Below are 20,667 nucleotides of genomic sequence, written 5' to 3' on the forward strand. Positions count from 1 at the left end.
TTTACCACAGTAAATAGACCACTTTCTTTATTGTAGCTTGATTTTCTTCTTTTGAAATGAAAACTCTCCTGTCACATACATCCATCCAGAATCCTTCACAATTTTACGCCAAAAGCCTTTGGCTTTCCAGCTTCTAGTTGCTTTTGCAGAACTCACAATCTCCAATCTAAATCTAAAAGGAATCCTGTAATAGTTTTTTATCCCACTGATGCCTTGGGGATATTCATGTGGGGGTCCGGGGCAGGAACTTAAAGAGTTTCAAGAAATCAACAGACTGACGCTGCATCATTAAAAGGAATAACACTTCAGTGAAATTGCTTTTAATGTTTGATCTAATTATTAAGTCAGTAAGTGATAAAATAGTGCCCCAAACTATGATATTCACTCAAGAAGTACTAGAGAACAAAAAATATTAGATATCTATTATTCTAAAGTACAAAAATCAAAAATGAATTAATTAGTCACATGTAATATATGACCATGCCCATATCATAAATAGGCCTGATATAATGTTAAGACAATCCAGAACAAGTATATGCAAGTTCCTGGAAGAATTTTCCCAGATCAGCTGTCAAAATTAAGTCAGTCACACCTAGAGGCTCTGCCCTACCAAAGGCCCTTGGATATACCAGAGCATGGTATGATGGGATGAGGAATTGTATCTGCTTTGTGAAATGCCAAGAGTGATGAGCTCGGCCACCAAAGTCAGCCTCCATCTTCCTGCCCAGTCTCCTCAGTACCTTAAACCTACTGAAGACTAGAGTCTCAGGCCCTGGTTTTCAAAATAACTTCCTCAGAGACTCAAGACCAGCACTGAACACCAGCCTGACAGTCTGGCAGAAGCCCCTCACTTAATTCTTGCCTACCCATGCCCTTCCCCCCCATTAAGAAAAAATCCATATCATAATTTCTCAGAGCTTTGTGTGTTTTCAAGGTGGCTTGGCATCTTTGCTGGATTATATGCTTCACCAAAGATATTTCCCAGCCATTCATCTTTAACTAGCTCCTCCTTCTAGAATTGAATACATCAGTTCACAGAAAATATCCTGAGATAGAAGTGAAATGATAAACTTATCAAGAAGTGTTACATGCCTGAACAGTCACCCAGACAAGCACCCTCACCTTGGAAAGGTATTTCATCAAGATCAACCATGGGCAGAGGGCAGTGGGCAGCACCAGAATTCTCCATGCCCCTTCCATAGTGATCTGGGTGCTAATCTGAGGCCTTGTCTCCTTGCAGCCTTAGTTTCTTCTCTCCTTCCTACCAGAAGAGTCTAGATTATCTCTTAACTAGATAGAAGTACGACTGACCTGTATTTGAAGTTCAAATTGGAATGGTAAAAATCATGTCTAGATTGGAGCCCTAATCTAGAAGACGTCCATCCGCCACCTATCTTATTTTGGACATTTTCCTATTGTCACTGTGGATAAGAGGGAAACACTGCAGAATTCTGAATAGGAGACGAATGAAATGAAGTCACAATTTACTGTATAACCCCACAGGACCAAAATCACAGGAAGACGTCCTTCTACTTGAGAGAAGGTTCTTATCTCTGTCAGGCTTGATGACCTATTTTCGCTTTCTTTAAAACTGATCTGTTTAGGCCCTCCCTGGTGGTGCAGCGGGTTAAAGCACAGCACTGAGTTCGATTCCAACCTGCCCCAGAGGTGACCACATGGTGTGGCAGACCTCTTCTGACCCGCCCGCTGCTCCCCTCAGCAGTGTACTTCGTCGATCTGCCTGTTCTGCTCCCCACTCTGTCTCTGGTGAAGTCTCTCACTGCCCCTGAGCCTCTGGCCTGTACCCTAGTTCTGTGTGCACAAATAAATAAATCTTAAAAAAAAACAACTGATCTGTTTATTTTTTTAATGAAGAAAAGAAATAGTATATGGCCAGAAAACCAGAGACCAGCCAAAATTCTCGAGAGGGACACAACAGTTTTTAAGGTCAACCTCCTGCTTGTCTCTCGCTGTTCTAGTAGTAGCATCACCTTCTTTTTCTCCCATATGAATGGTGCTACACCAGCCACTTACCAGCTTTACAAAAGATCAAAAGGACCCCACTCCTGCTTTCTAGGATTTCTTTATCTTAGGATCCCTTCTAACTGCTCTGTTATTCCCTGACCTCAGCTGTCCTTATCCAGTTTTACCTTTGCAACTGAGACATTCAGAACAGTCTACCTAAGAGGAAAGGTACCACCTCCCTATTACACTAATATTTCCATCCCTCAAACAATATTTTACAACAATTACTTTCAAAAAGCGAATTTCTTTACTATGCATGAGGCAAGAGATGTAGACTAACCACATTTTTTTTCAACAAGCTGTCCTATAAATTAGTACATGCTGTTTAGTGAATAGGCACCTCATTTTTGAAGGTACTTTTAATCTTTTTAAAAATTAATGCAAATGTAAATGTAATTAAAGATGAATGGCTGGGAAACATCTTTGGTAAAGCACATAATCCAGCAAGGATGCTAAGCTACTTTGAAAAAGCACAAAGCTCTGAGAAATTATGATACTGATTTTTTAAAAAGATTTATTTAGTTGTGCATAAGAACTGGGGTACAGGCCAGAGATGTAGGGGCGGAAAGAGGATTCACCAGACAGAGTGGGGAGCAGAACAGGCCGACTGACAAGTACACTGTTGAGGGGAGCAGCTGGTGATCAGGGGAGGTCTGCCACCTCTCAGGCAGGTGGCGATCGAACTCACGCAGAAGTGGCTTTAGCTCCTTAGTGCTGTGCTTTAACCCACTGTGCCACCAGGGAGGGCTGATAAACAAATCTTTCTTAAAAATCAGTATCTATTTATTTATTTATGCATATGTAACTGGGGTACAGGTCAGAGGTACAGGGGCGGTGACAAGGTCCACCAGACACTGATTGGGGAGCAGAACAGACAGATCCACGAAGTACACTGCTGAAGGGAGCAGCGAGTAGGTCAGGAGAAGTCTGCTGTGCCATGTGGGTCACGGGGTGGGGGTGGGGGTGCGGAAGGAGGATCGAACTTGTACTGAGGTGGTTGCAGCCAGCTTGCAGTGCTGCATCCTAACCCATTACACCACCAGGGAGGGTCCGATACAGATTTTTTTTTTAATGGGGGAAGGGCATGGGCAGGAAAATACTTGTTTCAAATAGCGCTGATGTAAATGAGTGCATACATTGCCATTATAGGATATTGGAGAGAACCCACTCTATAAAAATTCAATATTTCTGTCTGAAGAAAACAATTACATATGCTTAAGGCTTCAGAATATATAATTGTAGATGAAAATAATTTACAAAGAAAAGAAATTATTTGGTTAACATCCCAACTATCAGAGCCACTAATGTGGATGTCGAAAGAAAGCCCATAAACAAACATTTGACTTATATTCAAGTTTCTCTTTCTTTCCACTTCCTCCAATTTATACAGTCGCTCGTGAGAAACTACAATTTATGTAGAGTAAATAAGCACAAGTATTGGATTTATTCCCCAAACATTTTCACATTCTAACCAAAAACACATTTCTATAAATATCTATAAATGCTACAAGAAGTTAGTGGCCCTGGGCATATTTGAAAGGTTAAGCCAACAAGTTAGTAAATTATCTTAAGTTGCTTGCCAAGATTAGGACATAGGTTTAAATCACCTTGAAATAGCAATTCTCTTATTAAAAATGACTATGGCGTAAAGACTTATTTACTTTCTATTCTATTATACTTCTACCTCATATATTTAAATATTCCTATAACATACTATACCCATAAAATATTTCATTACCTCTCACATGTTCTTATCAATTTCATTTATTTTTATCCTGCATCTGTAAACAGTGATATTATCTACAATATTAGTTTTTGGTGAATTCATAATGTAGCTCAAATTTATTCACCTAATTAGATTTCGTCTATTCTATCCCAAAAAAAAAAATATCAGTATGACTGTAAAAAAGGAAAACTAATGGATGACTCTAGTCAGAGTGGGCCAAGGGCCAACTGTTTGCTCTATTACCCAACAATAAGGCATAATTATCATTCTTTCTATAATGAAGGCAAAATATATCTTAAGTAACAAATGTCTAGAAAAACACTAAAAAGAATACAGTACAATAATATACTATATTTCAGATTCTGAGACAGGAAAATGAACTTTAGAGAAAGTAAAATTCTTTAGTGTTACTAAGTTTCAAATGAAGAGAGAAGTAGATTTCCAAATAGCTAGGTCTTCTGTAGTAGCTTAAACTTGGAAGATAATCTGTGAGGACCCAAAATGATTTGCACAAAGACTAAACATGAAATGCAATTATAATTTAGTTTTCAAGTCTAGTCTTCTTATAGACTCTGGACCTCTGTGTTAAGCTCTGCTCAACTCATCAGTTTAACATTTCTGGGTGCCAACAATCTCTACTGAGTACTGCTGAGGGTCCAAAGATAAATAAAAGCAGACATAGTTGCACCAGTTCTATAGGCTGATTGGCAATTTTTTTGTGTGAAGTAACAGATTGGATGAATTTGACAAGATTACAGATATCTCACAAGCACAAGAAGCTCTAACCAGATACTACAAGAGTCAGGTAAACATAGCAATGCAATGCTTAGGTTACATTCACATAGTTGAAGTAGAACAGATTTTACCTATTTTGTTTGGTTTTGCATTGGTATATCCTAGAACTGAGAAGTTATGTTCTTCTGAAGATACAATAACCTGTGTGAAAACAGTGTTGTCCCATAGAGTGTTTCTCATATCTCCTCTTACTCTGTGTCATAGCAATCTCTCATTAGACATGACTAATTCCCTCATTATCTAGCTGAAAAAAAGCTGAGGTTGACACATTACATGATTTGCCCAAAGTTATTCTAACCACTGAGACACTGGTCTTCCTCCTTTCCTTTTTTTTTTTTTTTTTTTTTCCACAGCCTCACACCACCTGGACACAATTCCGTGCAGCTCTCCCATTCATTAACTTTCAAACATTCATTGACTAACAGCAAAGTGCTTGGCACTGGTAAAAAAGAGCATGTGCCTAATCTCAAAATGATGCAGTCTTTTAGGGAAGATACGTTCATTAAGAGCTAGTTAAAGTGTAGCCTGGCAAACTCCATGATAAAGCTAACACACAACCGGATAACTAACAGTATACCAGTGTGCAATGGTGAAAGGAGCCAAGGAAAGTGAATTCCAAACTAAATCTTCAGGGTTAATAAATAGGAGTCAACACCTTGAGGGAGAGATGAGTGGGAGTCAAGGGGTGACCAGAGGAGGGAGCTATTCCAGGAAGTGTTTAGCATCAGCCAATGGGAACAAAGAGGGGTAATCCAGAGAGTACTGCAAAGCAAGTTTGGTGTTATTGGAAACCTCTGCTTATTGCAAGAGATGAGGCTAAAATAATTACTCAGGAGCAGAAACTGAAATACATAAACTATAAAGGGGGTCTGTTTTAATTTGTGACAGAATGTTCTTCCTTTCTCTAAATATTACATTTTCTGTATTTTTCATGACCCAACTAGTTTCACCTATATCAAAATTTCAGTCAGTTTCTTAAATGAAGTATAATTTTTATACAGTAAAAATAATCAATTTCAGTACTCAATTTGATGAGTTTTGATAAATTTAGTCATGTAAACGCTGCCACAATCAAGATATAGACATTTCTCTCACTTCAAAAATTTCCCTCATGTCTGTTGCAATCTGGCCCCTGGCCACTATTGATCTTTCCGTCATTAAATTTTTTTCCTTTTATAAAATTTCATTTGAATGGAGTCCTGTGACATATACTACTTTGTTTCTATCTTCAACTCAAAATAATGCTTTTAAGATTTATGTGTTGTGACATCCACACATGCCTATTCCTTCATATTGGTCAGTCATAACCCACTGTGTAGATGCATGAGTGTGTTTATCCACCCACCATGGACATGTGAGCCTCTCTCAGTTTTTACCTATTACTAATAAAAGTATAATAAGGGCCCTCCCTGGTGGCACAATGGGTTAGGATGCAGCACTGCAAGCTAGCACTTCCACTCCTGTGCAAGTTCGATCCCCAGGCCCAGAAGTGACCCCCATGGCGCAGCAGACCTCTCCTGTCTCGCTTGCTGCTCCTCTCAGCAGTGTACTTTGTTGATCTGCCTGTTCTGCTCCCCAATCTGTCTCTAGTGAATCCTCTCACCGCCTGCACCTCTGGCCTGTACACATTTCTGTATCATAAATAAATAAACCTCTTAAAAATATATATAATGAATATTCAAATATACGTTTCTGTATAGGTGTGTCTCTTAGTTAAATACCTTGAATGAAATTCTACATCTAGCTCCACAGGAAGCTGATTTTAAATAAGTTGATGTTTTGGGGCATAATTTTTTTTTTCCAGTTTCAGAATCTTTTAGTCATACAGCCCAAAGCACTCCTCAAATGCCCTGCTCAATGTATGTGTTTCATTAATAGCACAGAATTACATACTCCTTCAGTTTCAAAGCACATTCACACACATGATCCTGTTTCACCCTTATAGCAACTTCATAAAATAGTGTTGGTAAGTGCCAGGGATAACCTTACCTTATATGTATAGCATCTATCTAGTTGACCAAAAATTAGACCATACTGCCTGGAATACCATTCTGAAAAGCAGATATTATCAGTCCCATTTGAAGATGAGGAAAATAAGGCTCAAAAAATTAAGAATTTTGACTGCCCTGGAGAAGTATAGGGACAAAATACATCTACCTACAACTTCTAAGCACCTGTCTATTCTACAACTTATGGACACCATGAAGTTATAAACATGTGGGTCAAAGGAATATGTGGACTGTAATTAGATTGATAAAGAGGGCAACTTTCCTCCCACAGGCTCTGCACAAGAAGTTTATACTCTAATGTTCCCAAATTCAAATACAGAGTGATTGTAATTTTTTTCCCCCTATCTAAGGAGTGACAGGAATAGAAAACATCAGAAATGCCAGAAGTCTCCCTCTTTTGAGAAGTAGAAGTTGGAAGCCTAAACGTGTGATGACAAGGATCCGGAGCTTTCCACAACCCCCATATCCAGGCTCACGTGACCCTCATAGCAAACCTTCTCAGAGGCAGGCCAGGTGCCTGGTGGCTACAGCTCAACTACTACATCCTACTTCACTATTTCACAAATTGAATCTTCCATCCTTTAGCCAAATAATAATAATAATAACAACAACAACAACAACAACAACAAAGGATTTGGGTAATTTAAAGAGATCTTCCTCTATTTTTCATAAAATGTAGCTGTAATATGATGATGATCTTACCAACCTTCTGAATAATCACTAATATGTATTCAGTTTAGTAAATCAGAACAAATTGTACAAATTGAGTACAAATTGAGTACAAATTGAGGCGGGGGGAAGCACAAGACTTAATATTAACTAAATTCAGCAACAACCCTAAGATGTAATTATGGCTTCAGTAGAGTGACTTGTAAAAGTAGTATTGGTACCAAATCCCAGTTTTCGCCCAAGCCCATAAAAAGAGTGCTTTTTCTTTGAGAGGAGTGAATCCCTCACATATATTCACCTTGACATTGTCTCTCGTCCCAAGCTTAGTATATTCTACTGTTAGCCAAACTTAATGGTAAAAGAGCCTTTCAAATCTGATCATAAATATAGTAGATAAGTAAGGTTTGTATTTACAACCTAGTTTCTAATACTGATCCTGTGTAATCTATGTTAGTGATTCCAAAATTGAGCTTAAATATAGAAACTATAGTTTTATTCACATTCATGAAGCAAAAATTTCCTGAGAAGAAACTGTCAGAAACCATAGGATGTATGATCACCAAGATACATATAGTTTAGTGAAAACAACAAAGGACATTAACTGTACTGGTAGAAAAAATGATGAATATGCAATATGCTTTCATAGAATTATTTAAGAACAAAAAAGAATCAAAGTAAAGACATTAAGTCATAAGGTAGTTAAGTATGTTCTGTATACTCTGTTATGGAGGGACTCATGAGCAACTGCTAAGAGATTTTCTGGTGAAGGGAATGGGAAACAAAGCTCAAAGGTGAAATTAAAACTTATTTTTCCTTGTCTACTGAGAATTTTTCTTTATGTGGTCATATATTAATTCCCTCTGTCTTTTCCCCCATTTTAACATTATGAAATAGGTTAATCATATAGAAACAGATAACACAGAACATATTAGTCACCTTATGACTTAATGTCTTTTCATCTTTGATTTTTTTTTTATTATTTATCTTTGATTTTTTTTCTTAAATAATTCTCTCAATCTTTTTCTTTTCAAGAGACTACACTTATCTAATATGTTATTGAAAATGTTATTGTACTTAGTTTCACTACATACAGGGGAATTTATAAATATAGTTTTGTTTGTGTGTTTTTAAACTTCATGTAAACGGTATGATGCATACTTATTATTCCTCAAGTCACTTTTTAAAACTCAAAGTTGTTCAGTTAATCCAGGTGAATATCTGTCACCCTAGTTCATCCATTTGAAATGCTTTCATATATTCCATTGGATAAATATTCTCCACGTCATTTACCCACCCACCTGTAGCAGTAATTTCTCATTATACAAACAACGCCACAATAAATATTATTAAGGGCTACACAGGAGTTTCTCCAAGGTAATCTGCCAAGTCTCTGGACATGCCTCTTTATAGAGTTAACTCAGAATGGAGGTCGTAGCAACTCATAGTCCAGGTGGTACTTGGAAGTGTTATCTCCTCCACATCATTTTGTTAATGTTTTACTAAACTTAAATATTATCTCATTTTTATTGCATTTTCAATAAATATGTAAGTTGAGGTGAAGGAAGAAAAGCGTGAGGCTCTAAGATACCACCAAGATCTATAAGACAAACTTGCGCTAAGTCAGATAATCTTCAAAATTCAGTAAAGCTGTGCAAGCCTCATCTAATTCATCACACCTCAAGTTGTCACTCTCACTCTCCACCCAAAATTCCAGCTTAGCTCCACCACCAGCCTTCAGCACCCACTAAAAGGACTCTCCATGTCCACTCATGAAATCTTAGGCTGACCCCATTGCCTGAGGCAACTCAAATCCAGTCACGTTCCATTGAAAGGTTATGTGCATCTCTCCAGTAAATCCATCCAGTCAAATTTCATTCCTACCAGGTCCTGTTGAAGATAGTATATAAGGAAGTGATATCAGCATGGCAAACAAGTGAGATTATTTGGTGTGATCAAATGCATATAAAAAAAATAAGTGAAAAGAAGTCCCAAGTTTCAAAAATCAATGGAAAAACTTCCACTTGGGACAACTTACAAGGTGGTGAGAGTCTAACTTGGAAAATCTTTTTGTAATTAGAGAGTGCACAAATTCATAATAGAAACAAAACTGATGCAACTGGCTTAGCAAACATACACACAGGAAAGAAACAGCAAGAAATAACTGAAATATTCTATATCAAACTACCATATAACACCCGAATTTTTTAACTACATTATTGCATTTTGCCCTAGCCCTAACTCTATGAAGTAAACACTTACTAGTCTAAATTTGCAGAAAATAAAATACAGCCTTTAAATGGTTAAATAATTTGATAAAGGTCACTCTGCCAACTACTGATTTAACTAGTATTCAACCTCACAATCAAGTTCTGAACCACACTATACACTAATTCAAAAAATGAGAAATGTTCACAGTATGTTGTAAATATAAACACTCAAATGTATAAGGAGAAATGGAATGTGCATATTACCCAAAAGTTCTTAGCTCTTACTTTGGGGAATTTTTAAATACATTACTTTTATAATCAGGAAAATATTATCTAAAAATATGGAACTTATACTTCCTACTTACATGTCATTAGGTATTTAGTTTTTATTCAGGTCATGTAAATTACTCACAGTGTCTACAAATGCATGCCCAATAAATGCTCTTCAGGATGAAGATAATGCAAATACATTTTTGAGGAAAAATATTCTGCTGTATAAACTGAAGGGAAGAGTCAAGAGCCTTCTCAGGAAATGAAGCATTGAATTATTTGTGGTAATTTCCTCAAAATTAAGTACAGAAATTGCACTTGAAATGTAAGGCTCAGGAGCAGCACAATATGGTAGTCTGAAGTAAAAATTATTTTTGTCAGTAATTTACTAAAAGCCACATTCACTTTAGTCATTTGTATGATAGCAAGACTGACAAATATTTCTAAAATGGTAACAGAGGAGGTAAACATTAGTAGGTAATAATAGTTGTATGGATGATGAAAATGAAAATGGTGTTATTGATTAACTATGATCAAGAGAGTATGAGTTATTGTTTGGTTTACTTGATTTTTTTTTAAACTAAATATCTTACTAAAAAAAAAACGGTCATCATGAATTCCCAGGTCAAATAAAATTATTCCAGTGGTGTAATTGTTTATAAATACAAACAAACAAACAAAACCGATCACAGCTAGTTCAGAGAATGTGTAGAACTCTGTGCTGGTCACAAAAGTTAAGTAGCAAAAAATAAACTGAAAATATTTTCCACCTATGCATCTTCCATTAGATAAAAAATATCTAATCTTTCTCCCCTTCTTTCCTTATCTTAGAAATAACTCTGTCCTAAGAAATGTAAGAATAGAGAAGATGACCCTAGGAAGGATTTTCAGCCTACTTGTGCATATTTCCAGGCTACGTCCATCTACTTTCTCACCATGAAGCTGTTCAGATAGTGGTTGGGCAAGCATATTTTACTCTTTCACTTTATAATCTCATACATTTGCTTTCCTTCTCTCTTGTCCTAGAATATTTCCACCCTTCCTAGCCCTTGTAAGTCTTTCATTCTTCAGTGTCATATCCTCCTCTGAAGGTTTATTCAAGCCCTAGAAAGAACCTTTTCTTCTCCTTGTTACCATCTTAACACCTTCATTCTTCCTCCTTGTTTGAGTCACCTTGTATCACAGCCACCTAACCCTCTGCTGGGCATGCAGTGGTTGCCAACTCAATAGCCAATTACTGTCAGACTGGAGAATCAGAGATTATAGGCAATCCTTGTCTGAATCAAGCTCACAGCACATTGATTTGACAGGTAAGTAAACAAGAATCACATTGTGCAGTATTAAGAGAGGATTCAATAGCTTGTAGAATTAGACTGAAGAAAATAAGAAATGCCACATACGTGGGATCTGAGAACACTCTGATTTATTCCTTTATGGCATTTTGGGACATTGTTTAGAGGATGTCACTATTTTCTATGGACTCAACCTCAAAAGGTCACTGCAGTAAAAACTAAGCCCATTATTACTATCTTGATGTCAATTTTCCTCCCAGCACTCCTCTTGCTATGATAGTATAGTTTTTCTACTAACTCAGACTTGAAAGCTTTGTAATCTTTGATTCCTTCCCCTTTTCATCTCTTGTATCCAAAATACATTGATTTTATTATATTCTGTTCCAGTTTCTGAGGCCATTAGTCCAAACTATTAGTCTCTCAAATCTGAATTCTCTCTGAGCTTTCTTCTTTCTCATCCATTTGGCATAGAGTCAACAAAGTATTTCTGGACAGAATGTTTATCTGAAATTACACTGTTTGTTTTTAAGTGTGCAGTAATACTCACTGGCTATATACCCTATCTGGCTCTATCCAAGATTTACCTCCCTATTCAGATATCATCTTAAAAAAAAAAAAAATGTCTTTCTTCCACCATGTTACCTATATGTACCTCTCAGAAATATCCTATCCATTACCTTTTCATGTATATGGTATGAAGTGAATAATGACCAACAAATTATACTGCACAAAGTCTTAGAAGAATTCCTGTGCAAAATGGTCCCAAAGAAAATATGATATATTTGGGCTCAGCGACAACTTATAAAGGCCAAGCACAATTCAACTAAGTTTTAACAATTTCACTCCCAAGTTCTTCCAAAAATACTAGATGAATGCCATCTGGCCCCAGTGGTTCATTTATCACCCATTTTGATAGTCTGGCCTTGAGCATCCAATGCTTTTACCAGTAGCTGACCTAAAATTTCTAACCCACCAACCTTTAAAGAAGACAAATCTTTTTAATGTTTTCCTCAGAAAAATGTTTCAATGCTTCAATTTGATGATATAAAGTACTGAAACTTGATGGAAAATTTACATACACCTTTTAAAGAAAATCAAGAATATAAGGAGTTCCATAAGGCCTTAGCCTCTCAACTCCCTGGAAAAATCAAAGTGCCTTCAGCATATAGATATTATTGATGCATTTTTCCCAAAAGCCATCAAAATGACACTGACTCTTAGGAAACTACTTTCAATGTGAAACACATCACAGAATTTTTCCTTACTACTGTAAGGGTATAAAATATGTACTCAACTGTCTGCTTCAAGTGATTGTAATTCTAAGAATATATAATAATGTTGTCAAAGCATATTTTTCAGACTAAGAAGATAGAAGTTCCAATGAAATCTAGAGCAATAGGGCCCTCCCTGGTGGCACAGTGGGTTAAAGCACAGCACTAAGAAGCTAAAGCCACTTCACCATGAGTTCAATCCCCACCCCGGGAGGGGCCCCACATGGCGTGGCAGACCTCTCCTGACCCGCCCGCTGCTCCCCTCAGCAGTGTACTTCATCAATCAGCCTATTCTGCTCCCCACTCTGTCTCTAGTGAATCCTCTCACCATCCCTGTACCTCTGGCCTGTACTCCAATTCTGTATGCACAATAAATAAATCTTTAAAAAAAAATCTAGAGCAATAAATTGACATAGCTACAAATACAGTCAGCCTCAGATTACCCTATCAGGAAGCTATTAAACAGAAATTAGGAGGTATAAACTGAAGAGGCATAGAGACAGATTCCAACGAAAGAGGCTGAGATAAGGATTGACTAAGAGAGGAACAGAGAGAAAGACAGAGATGGTTAGTAGAGAGAAGTTCAGAGACAACACAGAGAAGCAAACAACAGTGACATAAAGAGAATCACAACTATCAAGAAAACTATTTAAATTTCCTAGTTCCACATGATTAAAGTCCAACACCAATTATTCTTAGATCCTTAGATTCACTCATCATTTATTGTTGTTTATTAATTAGTAACCAATGATATTTCCTTGGGAACATATGCCAGAGAGATCTGACAAAGGGAGTGAGATAGGAGCTGGAATAAAAATGCTTACTTGACAGGATACCTGGGCTCTACCAACCTACACATTTCATCATCAAGTCTCCAGGGAATACTATTCAGTTTTAGAATCCTAGAAGATTTTCTATAAAATTTAAACATTGAGGCCCTCCCTGGTGGCGCAGTGGGTTAAAGCACTGAGAATCTAAAAACACTTCCTCATGAGTTCGAGTCCCACCTGCCCTGGAGGTGACCACATGGCACGGCAGACCTCTCCTGACCTGCCCGCTGCTCCCCTCAGCAGTGTACTTCGTCGATCTGCCTGCTCTGCTCCCCACTCTGTCTCTGGTGAAGCCTCTCACCACCCCTGAGCCTCTGGCCTGTACCCCAGTTCTGTATGCACAAATAAATAAATCTTTAGAAAAAAATTTAAACATTGAGATTATCACTGATGTAACCTAAAGATCTGACTAAATTAAAAGCTATAAAGCAAACTGAAAGACACATCATCCCTGCCTCCAGAAGCTTTGAAATTATGAGCATAACAATGACAAAGATACATTGCATTATAACTAACACATGAGTAAAAGGGATATTACATTGTGTAGGCATAATCTAAGTAAATAGCATAAGATCATGGGTAGACAGAATATTGGATGTTTACAAAGGAAAAAAGTGGATTTCCTTTCCTCTCAGAGAAAAATGACAAGTTAATCAAATATTTCCCTTTAACCAAATATCTCAACTCATGGACCGATAAGTAGAATTTTGTTTTTGTTAAACATGAGGTTCAGTGTGTTGGGTTCATACCTTTCCTTAATTAATATATTATAATCATTGTCCCATGAAGGCAAATCACTGTTCTACTTGCTTGTTTTTAAAATGTATTATTCTGTTTGATCCCCATTCCTCATTCCCACCTCACTCCATGTCTAAGTTAAACAACTGTTCTAAGATGCTTCTGGTTTATATATGTTCCTGTAAAATGTGCAGTATTATTCTGCATGCACACAAAATTGTATTTGTATGTATGCTTTTGTCTCATGTATGTCATTCTATTTTTTACTTTTTTGCCCAACCTTATAAGATCTATCTATGTTGTACATGTATTTGTCTGTTACTTCCATCTTCGATATATGATTTCCTGGGATGTGGGGAGCAACTACCACATTTTATGTGCCTAGTATCCTAGTGATTAACCTTCAGATGAACCCAATCCCCACAAATCAGGCTACAGTAATCATCACTATATATGTACCTTAGGGATCTATATGACAATATTTTCAGAAAATGCACCAAGAAAGTGCATTACTAGAAGTGAAATGAATATGAAAACATATTTAAGTTGGATAAATATTACAAAATCTGTTCTTTGGAAAGATGGCACTGTTACTGTCTGTGGGTCCTCACCTGCATGCTTAAAATTCAATTGTACTTCAGGCACACACAAAAAGAGTCAATAATAGATTTATTTACAAAGGGAAAGGAAAAGGTACAACCCAGGGAAAGAGAGAGAGAGATACAAGTTAACTAGAACAGCCTACCAGTTCCACTGACTTGGACCCTAACAGCACACTGAAAGCTCATCAAAGAGCCAAGCAACCAGCCACAAGGGCCAAAGAGAGTAGAGAGAGCCTAACATGGCTCCCCATGGATATGTGTGTATGTGTGTGTACATATACACACATACATATGTATATACACATATGTATATATACGTGTGTGTGTGTGTGTGTGTATCCCCCAAAGTCCCAATCTAGTTGCTTAGCTCCACCCTTGGGTCCTCATAGTTTTCCCTTGATATTGCTGGGAGTTGTAGTTTCAATGACTGGAGTTGGGGGTGGAGTCCATAAAACCTGCATCTGCAGAGTTTGTTCAGGACATCCTTTCCCACTAACAGCACCATGTTTCATGCCCACCAACAATGCATGAGAGTTCCTATGTCCTCACAAACCTGATAACACATTTTACATTTCTGCTGTGAAATGAATGTGTTATTTTTAAAATTTCCATTGTTCTGATTACTAATGAGTTAAACTCTCTATATACACTTGGTAGCTTTTAGGTTTCTGCCTTTGTTTATTTTTTTATTACCCTTCCTGCCTATTTTCTTATTTTCCAGTAGTTCACAACCTACACAGTAATCTCAATGATGTCAAACAGTGTTAATATCTTCTCCAATTTTTCCATCTCTCTTAACAGCTCTCATATTTCATTGTCTAGCTATTGTTAAATCTGATATATTCAAATTTGATAAACTTTTTGTCTTATGGCTTGAACTTTTTAATTTAAGCTGCATTTCTTTGAGTATGAAGGCATTTAGGAGACTGATATCATGACCCCATCCTTGAGGAAATGGTCAAAGGATAACAGGAATATCTGAAAGCTACCAAGAGCCACCATGAGGCAAGGTGAAAAGGGAAGGCTACAGAAAAAGTTTGACTTGGGGAAAAACCCTACTATGTATTAGCTATGTGAAAAAGTGCTAAACCTCCAAGAGCCTGCCCTCTGTGAAGTGTAAGCAATATCTACTCCAAAAGACAATGCAAGTCAAAGAGTCTGAACAATGACTAGTGTGTAAGAGATACTCAGTAAATGCCAGTTCCTTTGTCCCCATACTCTTCATTCCCATCCTGACTTGCTGTAGAGAAAACTTGCAACCTCTAAATTTTGGAGTAAGATTCTTCACCTGATCACACCCTTCCAAATTTCAAGTTTCATCTGTGGATACAGGCTCCCCACAACTTCTGCTAGTACTGTAATTAGATGTCAGACAAAGTTGAAGCCCATGTGGGGGAAAAGGTGTGAATATGCCGTGTCAGAGGACAGGTGCAAATAACTAATCATCTGCTGATAGGACCTTGTGTGTAAATTAGTTAGCACCTCACTAAGAAATTAATTGAGGATACTTCCTAGGATATGCTGGAGGGCTATTTTAGGTCCTATGAGATGAATTCAGCAGAGTTTAGAGCAAGCTTAAGTTATGGCTTTCCAGACTACTTTGGGGATGAGTTTCCATAGAGAAGATATTTGAAGCTGATTCCCTAAATATAGGTACCCCAGGCAGAAAACAATTCCTTCTTTTTTTTTTTCAGTCATTTATGAAAAGACATTTATAACATAATAATTAAGAGATATAATGAAATGAGCATAGTGTCCATAGGATATGGACAACTGGCACTAAATATTTATTCTAACTTACTTCAACTGCAATTGTCTCTCTGTAAGAGCTAATATTCTTCACCTGTGATCATTTTAGAAGTTGCAAGTTCTTTGCATTTCTGGGACTTCCTATAGTTAGTATCAGCAATTCTATACACACTAGCATGATCTGAAAGGCAGAAATTAGGTGAAGGAAGTTTTCTTCTGTTTCTACTATCTCAGAGATAAGCATCATTGTGGACACATCTGGGTTTTCTGCAGCAGCTTTCTGAGAAAGGCCACTGCTCACTCTAAGAAAGGAATTTTCCATCATGTTAGCTATATTCCACAAAAATCGCTCTCAAAATCATTCCTGAAAAACTGAAATTAAGATCTGCATCATTAGCTTCCTCAGTGATTCTGTAAGCCATTTATAATCCTGTAATACACTCATATCTGCTTAAACCATTTATAGTAGATTCTATTTTCTACAAATAAACATCAACCACCAGTTAACTTTACACATTAAGTCAGTCTACTTTAGTGCTATCTCCATTTCTTCCTCATCCAACTTCTAAGTCATTTTCATAAAGAAAAGTCGTAAGGTACACACACTGACATGAACCAGGAAGTACCAATTATTGCACACAATTCAAAATTCAAGGCCAGCTTGACTGGAACTTTAAGTTTCTAAGTGCAATTTCAAGAACATGTTGTCCATCAATTGAAAACAATGAAGCTGATGTTCGAAGTCTATACAAATAAAAATCATTTAATTATGCCTCTCCTTACCTGTTATCAAATTTTTGCTTAAGGAAATAAGTAAAAAATAAGTTGTTTGTTAAAGATACAGGAACACCTATGTGTCATTAGCAATAGTATTTGCTCCTCCATAATTAACAAATTATAAAGGAATTAATAGGACTAAAAGGGATTTTGAGGACAGTAATCATGAAATGAAGTAGAAGCACATGTCCCTGGAAATCCACCTATATTTATAGTTTATAGGTGACAAAAGTAAGATCCATAGAGATTAAATGACTGATCCAAGGTCACATAACTAGTGACTAAGCCAAGCCTGCGGGAATAGCTCTGCACCATTCTACCCATGGCTAGAGATCCCCCCATGTGCTGATTTTACAATATTTCCTATGGGAATTTTTACACACCTGATCCAACCTAACTCTCCTGGCTCCTCAGAGCTTAAAATAGTCCAGTTACAAGACAACTGTTTATATACCTTGAGTCCCATGGAATGAGAAGTGGGGTGAAAGCAAGTCTTGGATCACCACAATAGATTCCAACGAGCAACATTCACTTCCCCTGGGATTTGAAGGCCTCAGGAGCAATCAGTTTAGTTGGCTTAGTTTTCAATACAAGGCAGATAGGGAAAAGCAGGCCCAGATACAGAATGAGAATAATGGTAAGAAAGAAACATCTCCTAAAAGAAAGTACAGAAATCAATACATCCTCCCTTCATCACAGTATAGGTATTAGCAGCTTTTTAGAGAGATCTGTTCCAGACTAAGAATACAAAAGATTACAAAAAGGAAAAATCTTATAAATGAAAATAAATAATATTAAAATATGTATACATGAGACAATTGTCTAACAATTAAAAGCATAAAGTCAAGAGTTTGACCGTTTTTCATGCCTAAACTTGGCATCTTAATACTTAGTTGTAAAATCCTAGGTAAACTGACTAACCCTCATAATTTTCTTATCTGTTCATAAAAAAGGGCTAGAGAACAAAATTCAGAACAGTTGGGAGGGCTCAAATGAAAGGACCTTACAGGTTTGTGCCTCGCAGAGATTAACATATAACAAAGGCAATGGAACAAAACTCATAGTTGACAATATGGAACCAAAGCTGAGAATTTTCCTAATACCTTAGGAGACTCTACCACTTGATTCATATACTCAGAAAAATCAGAACTGACCATCACAGTAAGGCTTCCAAACAGCAGGGTGAGAAGTGTGGCAGATCTTCTCCACTACAAAACAATTAACTGAGATAATTCTTTTCATTAGGGGCCTCAGATTCTGTAAAAATAATCAATTCAATGTACAAGACTGTCCCCTGTTTCTTTAATTCTAAGAAATTCTGTACATCAAGGCTACTTGGAATAAGTTTGACTTTGTAACCTGTTTATATGCATCCTAGTTCTAAACAGAATGATACTCATGTCAGATAACACAGAAATTAGATAAAGCTGATAAATATCATGAAACAATAGCTATAAATATTTCATTTAAATAGGGATCCCATACAATCACCTTTCTTTCAGAAAAGGTAGTAGAAAGGGAGGAAAGTAAGAAGTAAGGAAAAGTATGAATTGATAAGATGGTAAGTGGGAGAGGATATATGTTTTTACCACCCCAGTTGTAATACGAATCGTGCATACCATAGTCAATTATGACACATACATGAGTTTTATAAAATGCAAAGCAAAATGAATTGAAAAGACAAATTATACCTTCTGGGGGTGTCCCAATGCTGCTGCCAAGACCCAAAATAGCCATCTTGTGAATTCGTGGCTCAACCATCACAGCTGATTCTTCTCCCCTTTCCCAGTGGGGTATTTTGACTGGCTCCAAGTGGACATTTTCCAGTCCATCTTCCTGTAGATTTCGGTACATGATTTGGATGGCCTTTTCTAGGCTTTTGGAGCCACTTAGTCGGGGTCCAACAGTATCAACCAGAAGTGCCAGTCGCTCATAGGATCTGTTCTGGGCTTTACCATAAACAGCAAGATCGATAATTGCTTTAGCAATGTCTCCATAGCTGGCTATTTCTTCTTTCATTTCTTGAAAAGTTCTTTGAGAGACACCATCCTTATATATAGGTTTCCCAGAGTTCAGGGATAAAAGGTGAAGGCCAACAAATGTGAAAAGAAGGGATCTCATTTTTTTTTAGTTTGTTTTCTTCCTAAAAGTACCTATGGTGAGGAAGAAACAAGATTTAGGGAAAAGAATCACACAGTCATATGTCCATGTCCAGAGATTGCTTTTCAAACAGGATTCCTCTTTTCTACTCAAATATTCATTGCCTGACTTCCACTATCAAATTCAGGCATCACGGCCCTCAAGAATGAATAAAAGGAAATTTTTAGCCTTATTAATATGGCAGCATTTGTTAAAAGCATAGAAACGGGCCCTCCCTGGTGGCGCAGCGGGTTAAAGCGCAGCACTAAGAAACTAAAGCCACTTCCGCATGAGTTCTATCACCCACCCCCGGAGGTGACACACATGGTGTGGCAGAGCTCTCCTGACCCGCCCGCTGCCCCCATCAGCAGTGTACTTCATTGATCTGCCTGTTCTGCTCCCCACTCTGTCTCTGGTGAAGCCTCTTGCCACCCCTGCACCTCAGGCCTGTACCCCAGTTCTGTATGCATAAATCTTAAAAAAAAAACAAAAACAAAAACATAGACTCATGTTAGTCAGTGTAAAGTATGTTTAAAATACACTAATATAGACATTTAACTTATGCTAAAAGAGCAAAATAAGATAACCAGGAATGAGAAAGCAAGTGGTGGCAGCAGTGACAAGGCTGGGACAGTAGTATGTGTGACCGCTCCCTCCAGACAGCATGGTACAAAGCTTCCAAAGCTTCCCTCTCCATCCATGCTCTTTCCTCTGTATCTCTGCACTGTCTTTTTAGGCCCTTCCACATGTCATCTTTTCTGGGTGCTTGCCCTAACCCCTAACATTCAATTCTTACAACTCTATTAGACAGTTTCTTAGTGTAACCTTCATTTTCCATGAAGATCCTATTGGACCAAAATATGTATTAAGGAAATTGACCAACGACATATAAAAGTTTTCTAGCTCCGCTGTTTACAGTCCAAAGAGTGATATTAAAGCATGGCTTGTGAATGAAAGCCAAGTACTTTTCATTAGCCCACCGTGGATGAATACAGAGATTAGTAATAAACACATTCAGTGCTGTGCAATGCAGTAGCCAGTAAATTTTGCACAGTTATTCAAATTAAATGATTTAAATTAAATAATCGGTTTCTCACACTGGAGCATTTCAAATGCTCAACAGCCGCATGTCGCTAGTGGCTACCGTACTGGGCAGGGCAAACCAAACACCCTATCATCATAGATGGTTCTCCTGGAGCACTGGCTAAGGCACCTCTCTTGCAACCATCCTAGGCCCAGTAGGTTCGCCGTCTATTCTAGAAGTTTAAAAGAAAACTCTGGGTTTAATGGTAAGCTGGGAGAACCAGTCAGCAGCAGACACCAACCTGAGTCCCCTGGACATTTCTATAGTCTCTTCTCTGGGCTTTTTCTGGAGTTCTCGCTTGGTCTCCTCCTCTGGCAGCTGCTGCTCGGCCTCTCGAGCTGTTCTGCTGCAGCTGTGGCTGAGTAACACCGCCTTTATATCCCTTCCTCCTCAGCACACGTGTGCACACAGCACATGCGCAGACGCCCACACTCAGGTGTCTGTAATCAGGCTCGCGTGCCCCACACCCATGCCCCTTCCACCT

General features: G+C 37.7%; 1 protein-coding gene across 1 annotated transcript in view; it reads right to left on the bottom strand.

Moving 5' to 3' along the window:
• CPQ (carboxypeptidase Q) overlaps window positions 1-20,667 on the bottom strand; it is a 233,789-nt gene that overhangs the window by 134,715 nt on the left and 78,407 nt on the right. Inside the window, exon 2 of the mRNA XM_012722824.1 lies at window positions 18,652-19,113. Within this exon, the coding sequence (XP_012578278.1) occupies window positions 18,652-19,081 (430 nt within the window). The 5' untranslated portion in view covers window positions 19,082-19,113. The remainder of the gene's footprint in view (window positions 1-18,651; window positions 19,114-20,667) is intronic.

This window comes from Condylura cristata, unplaced genomic scaffold, assembly GCF_000260355.1.
Source record: "Condylura cristata isolate star-nosed mole 26May11 unplaced genomic scaffold, ConCri1.0 scaffold00009, whole genome shotgun sequence".
NCBI lineage: Eukaryota > Metazoa > Chordata > Mammalia > Eulipotyphla > Talpidae > Condylura > Condylura cristata.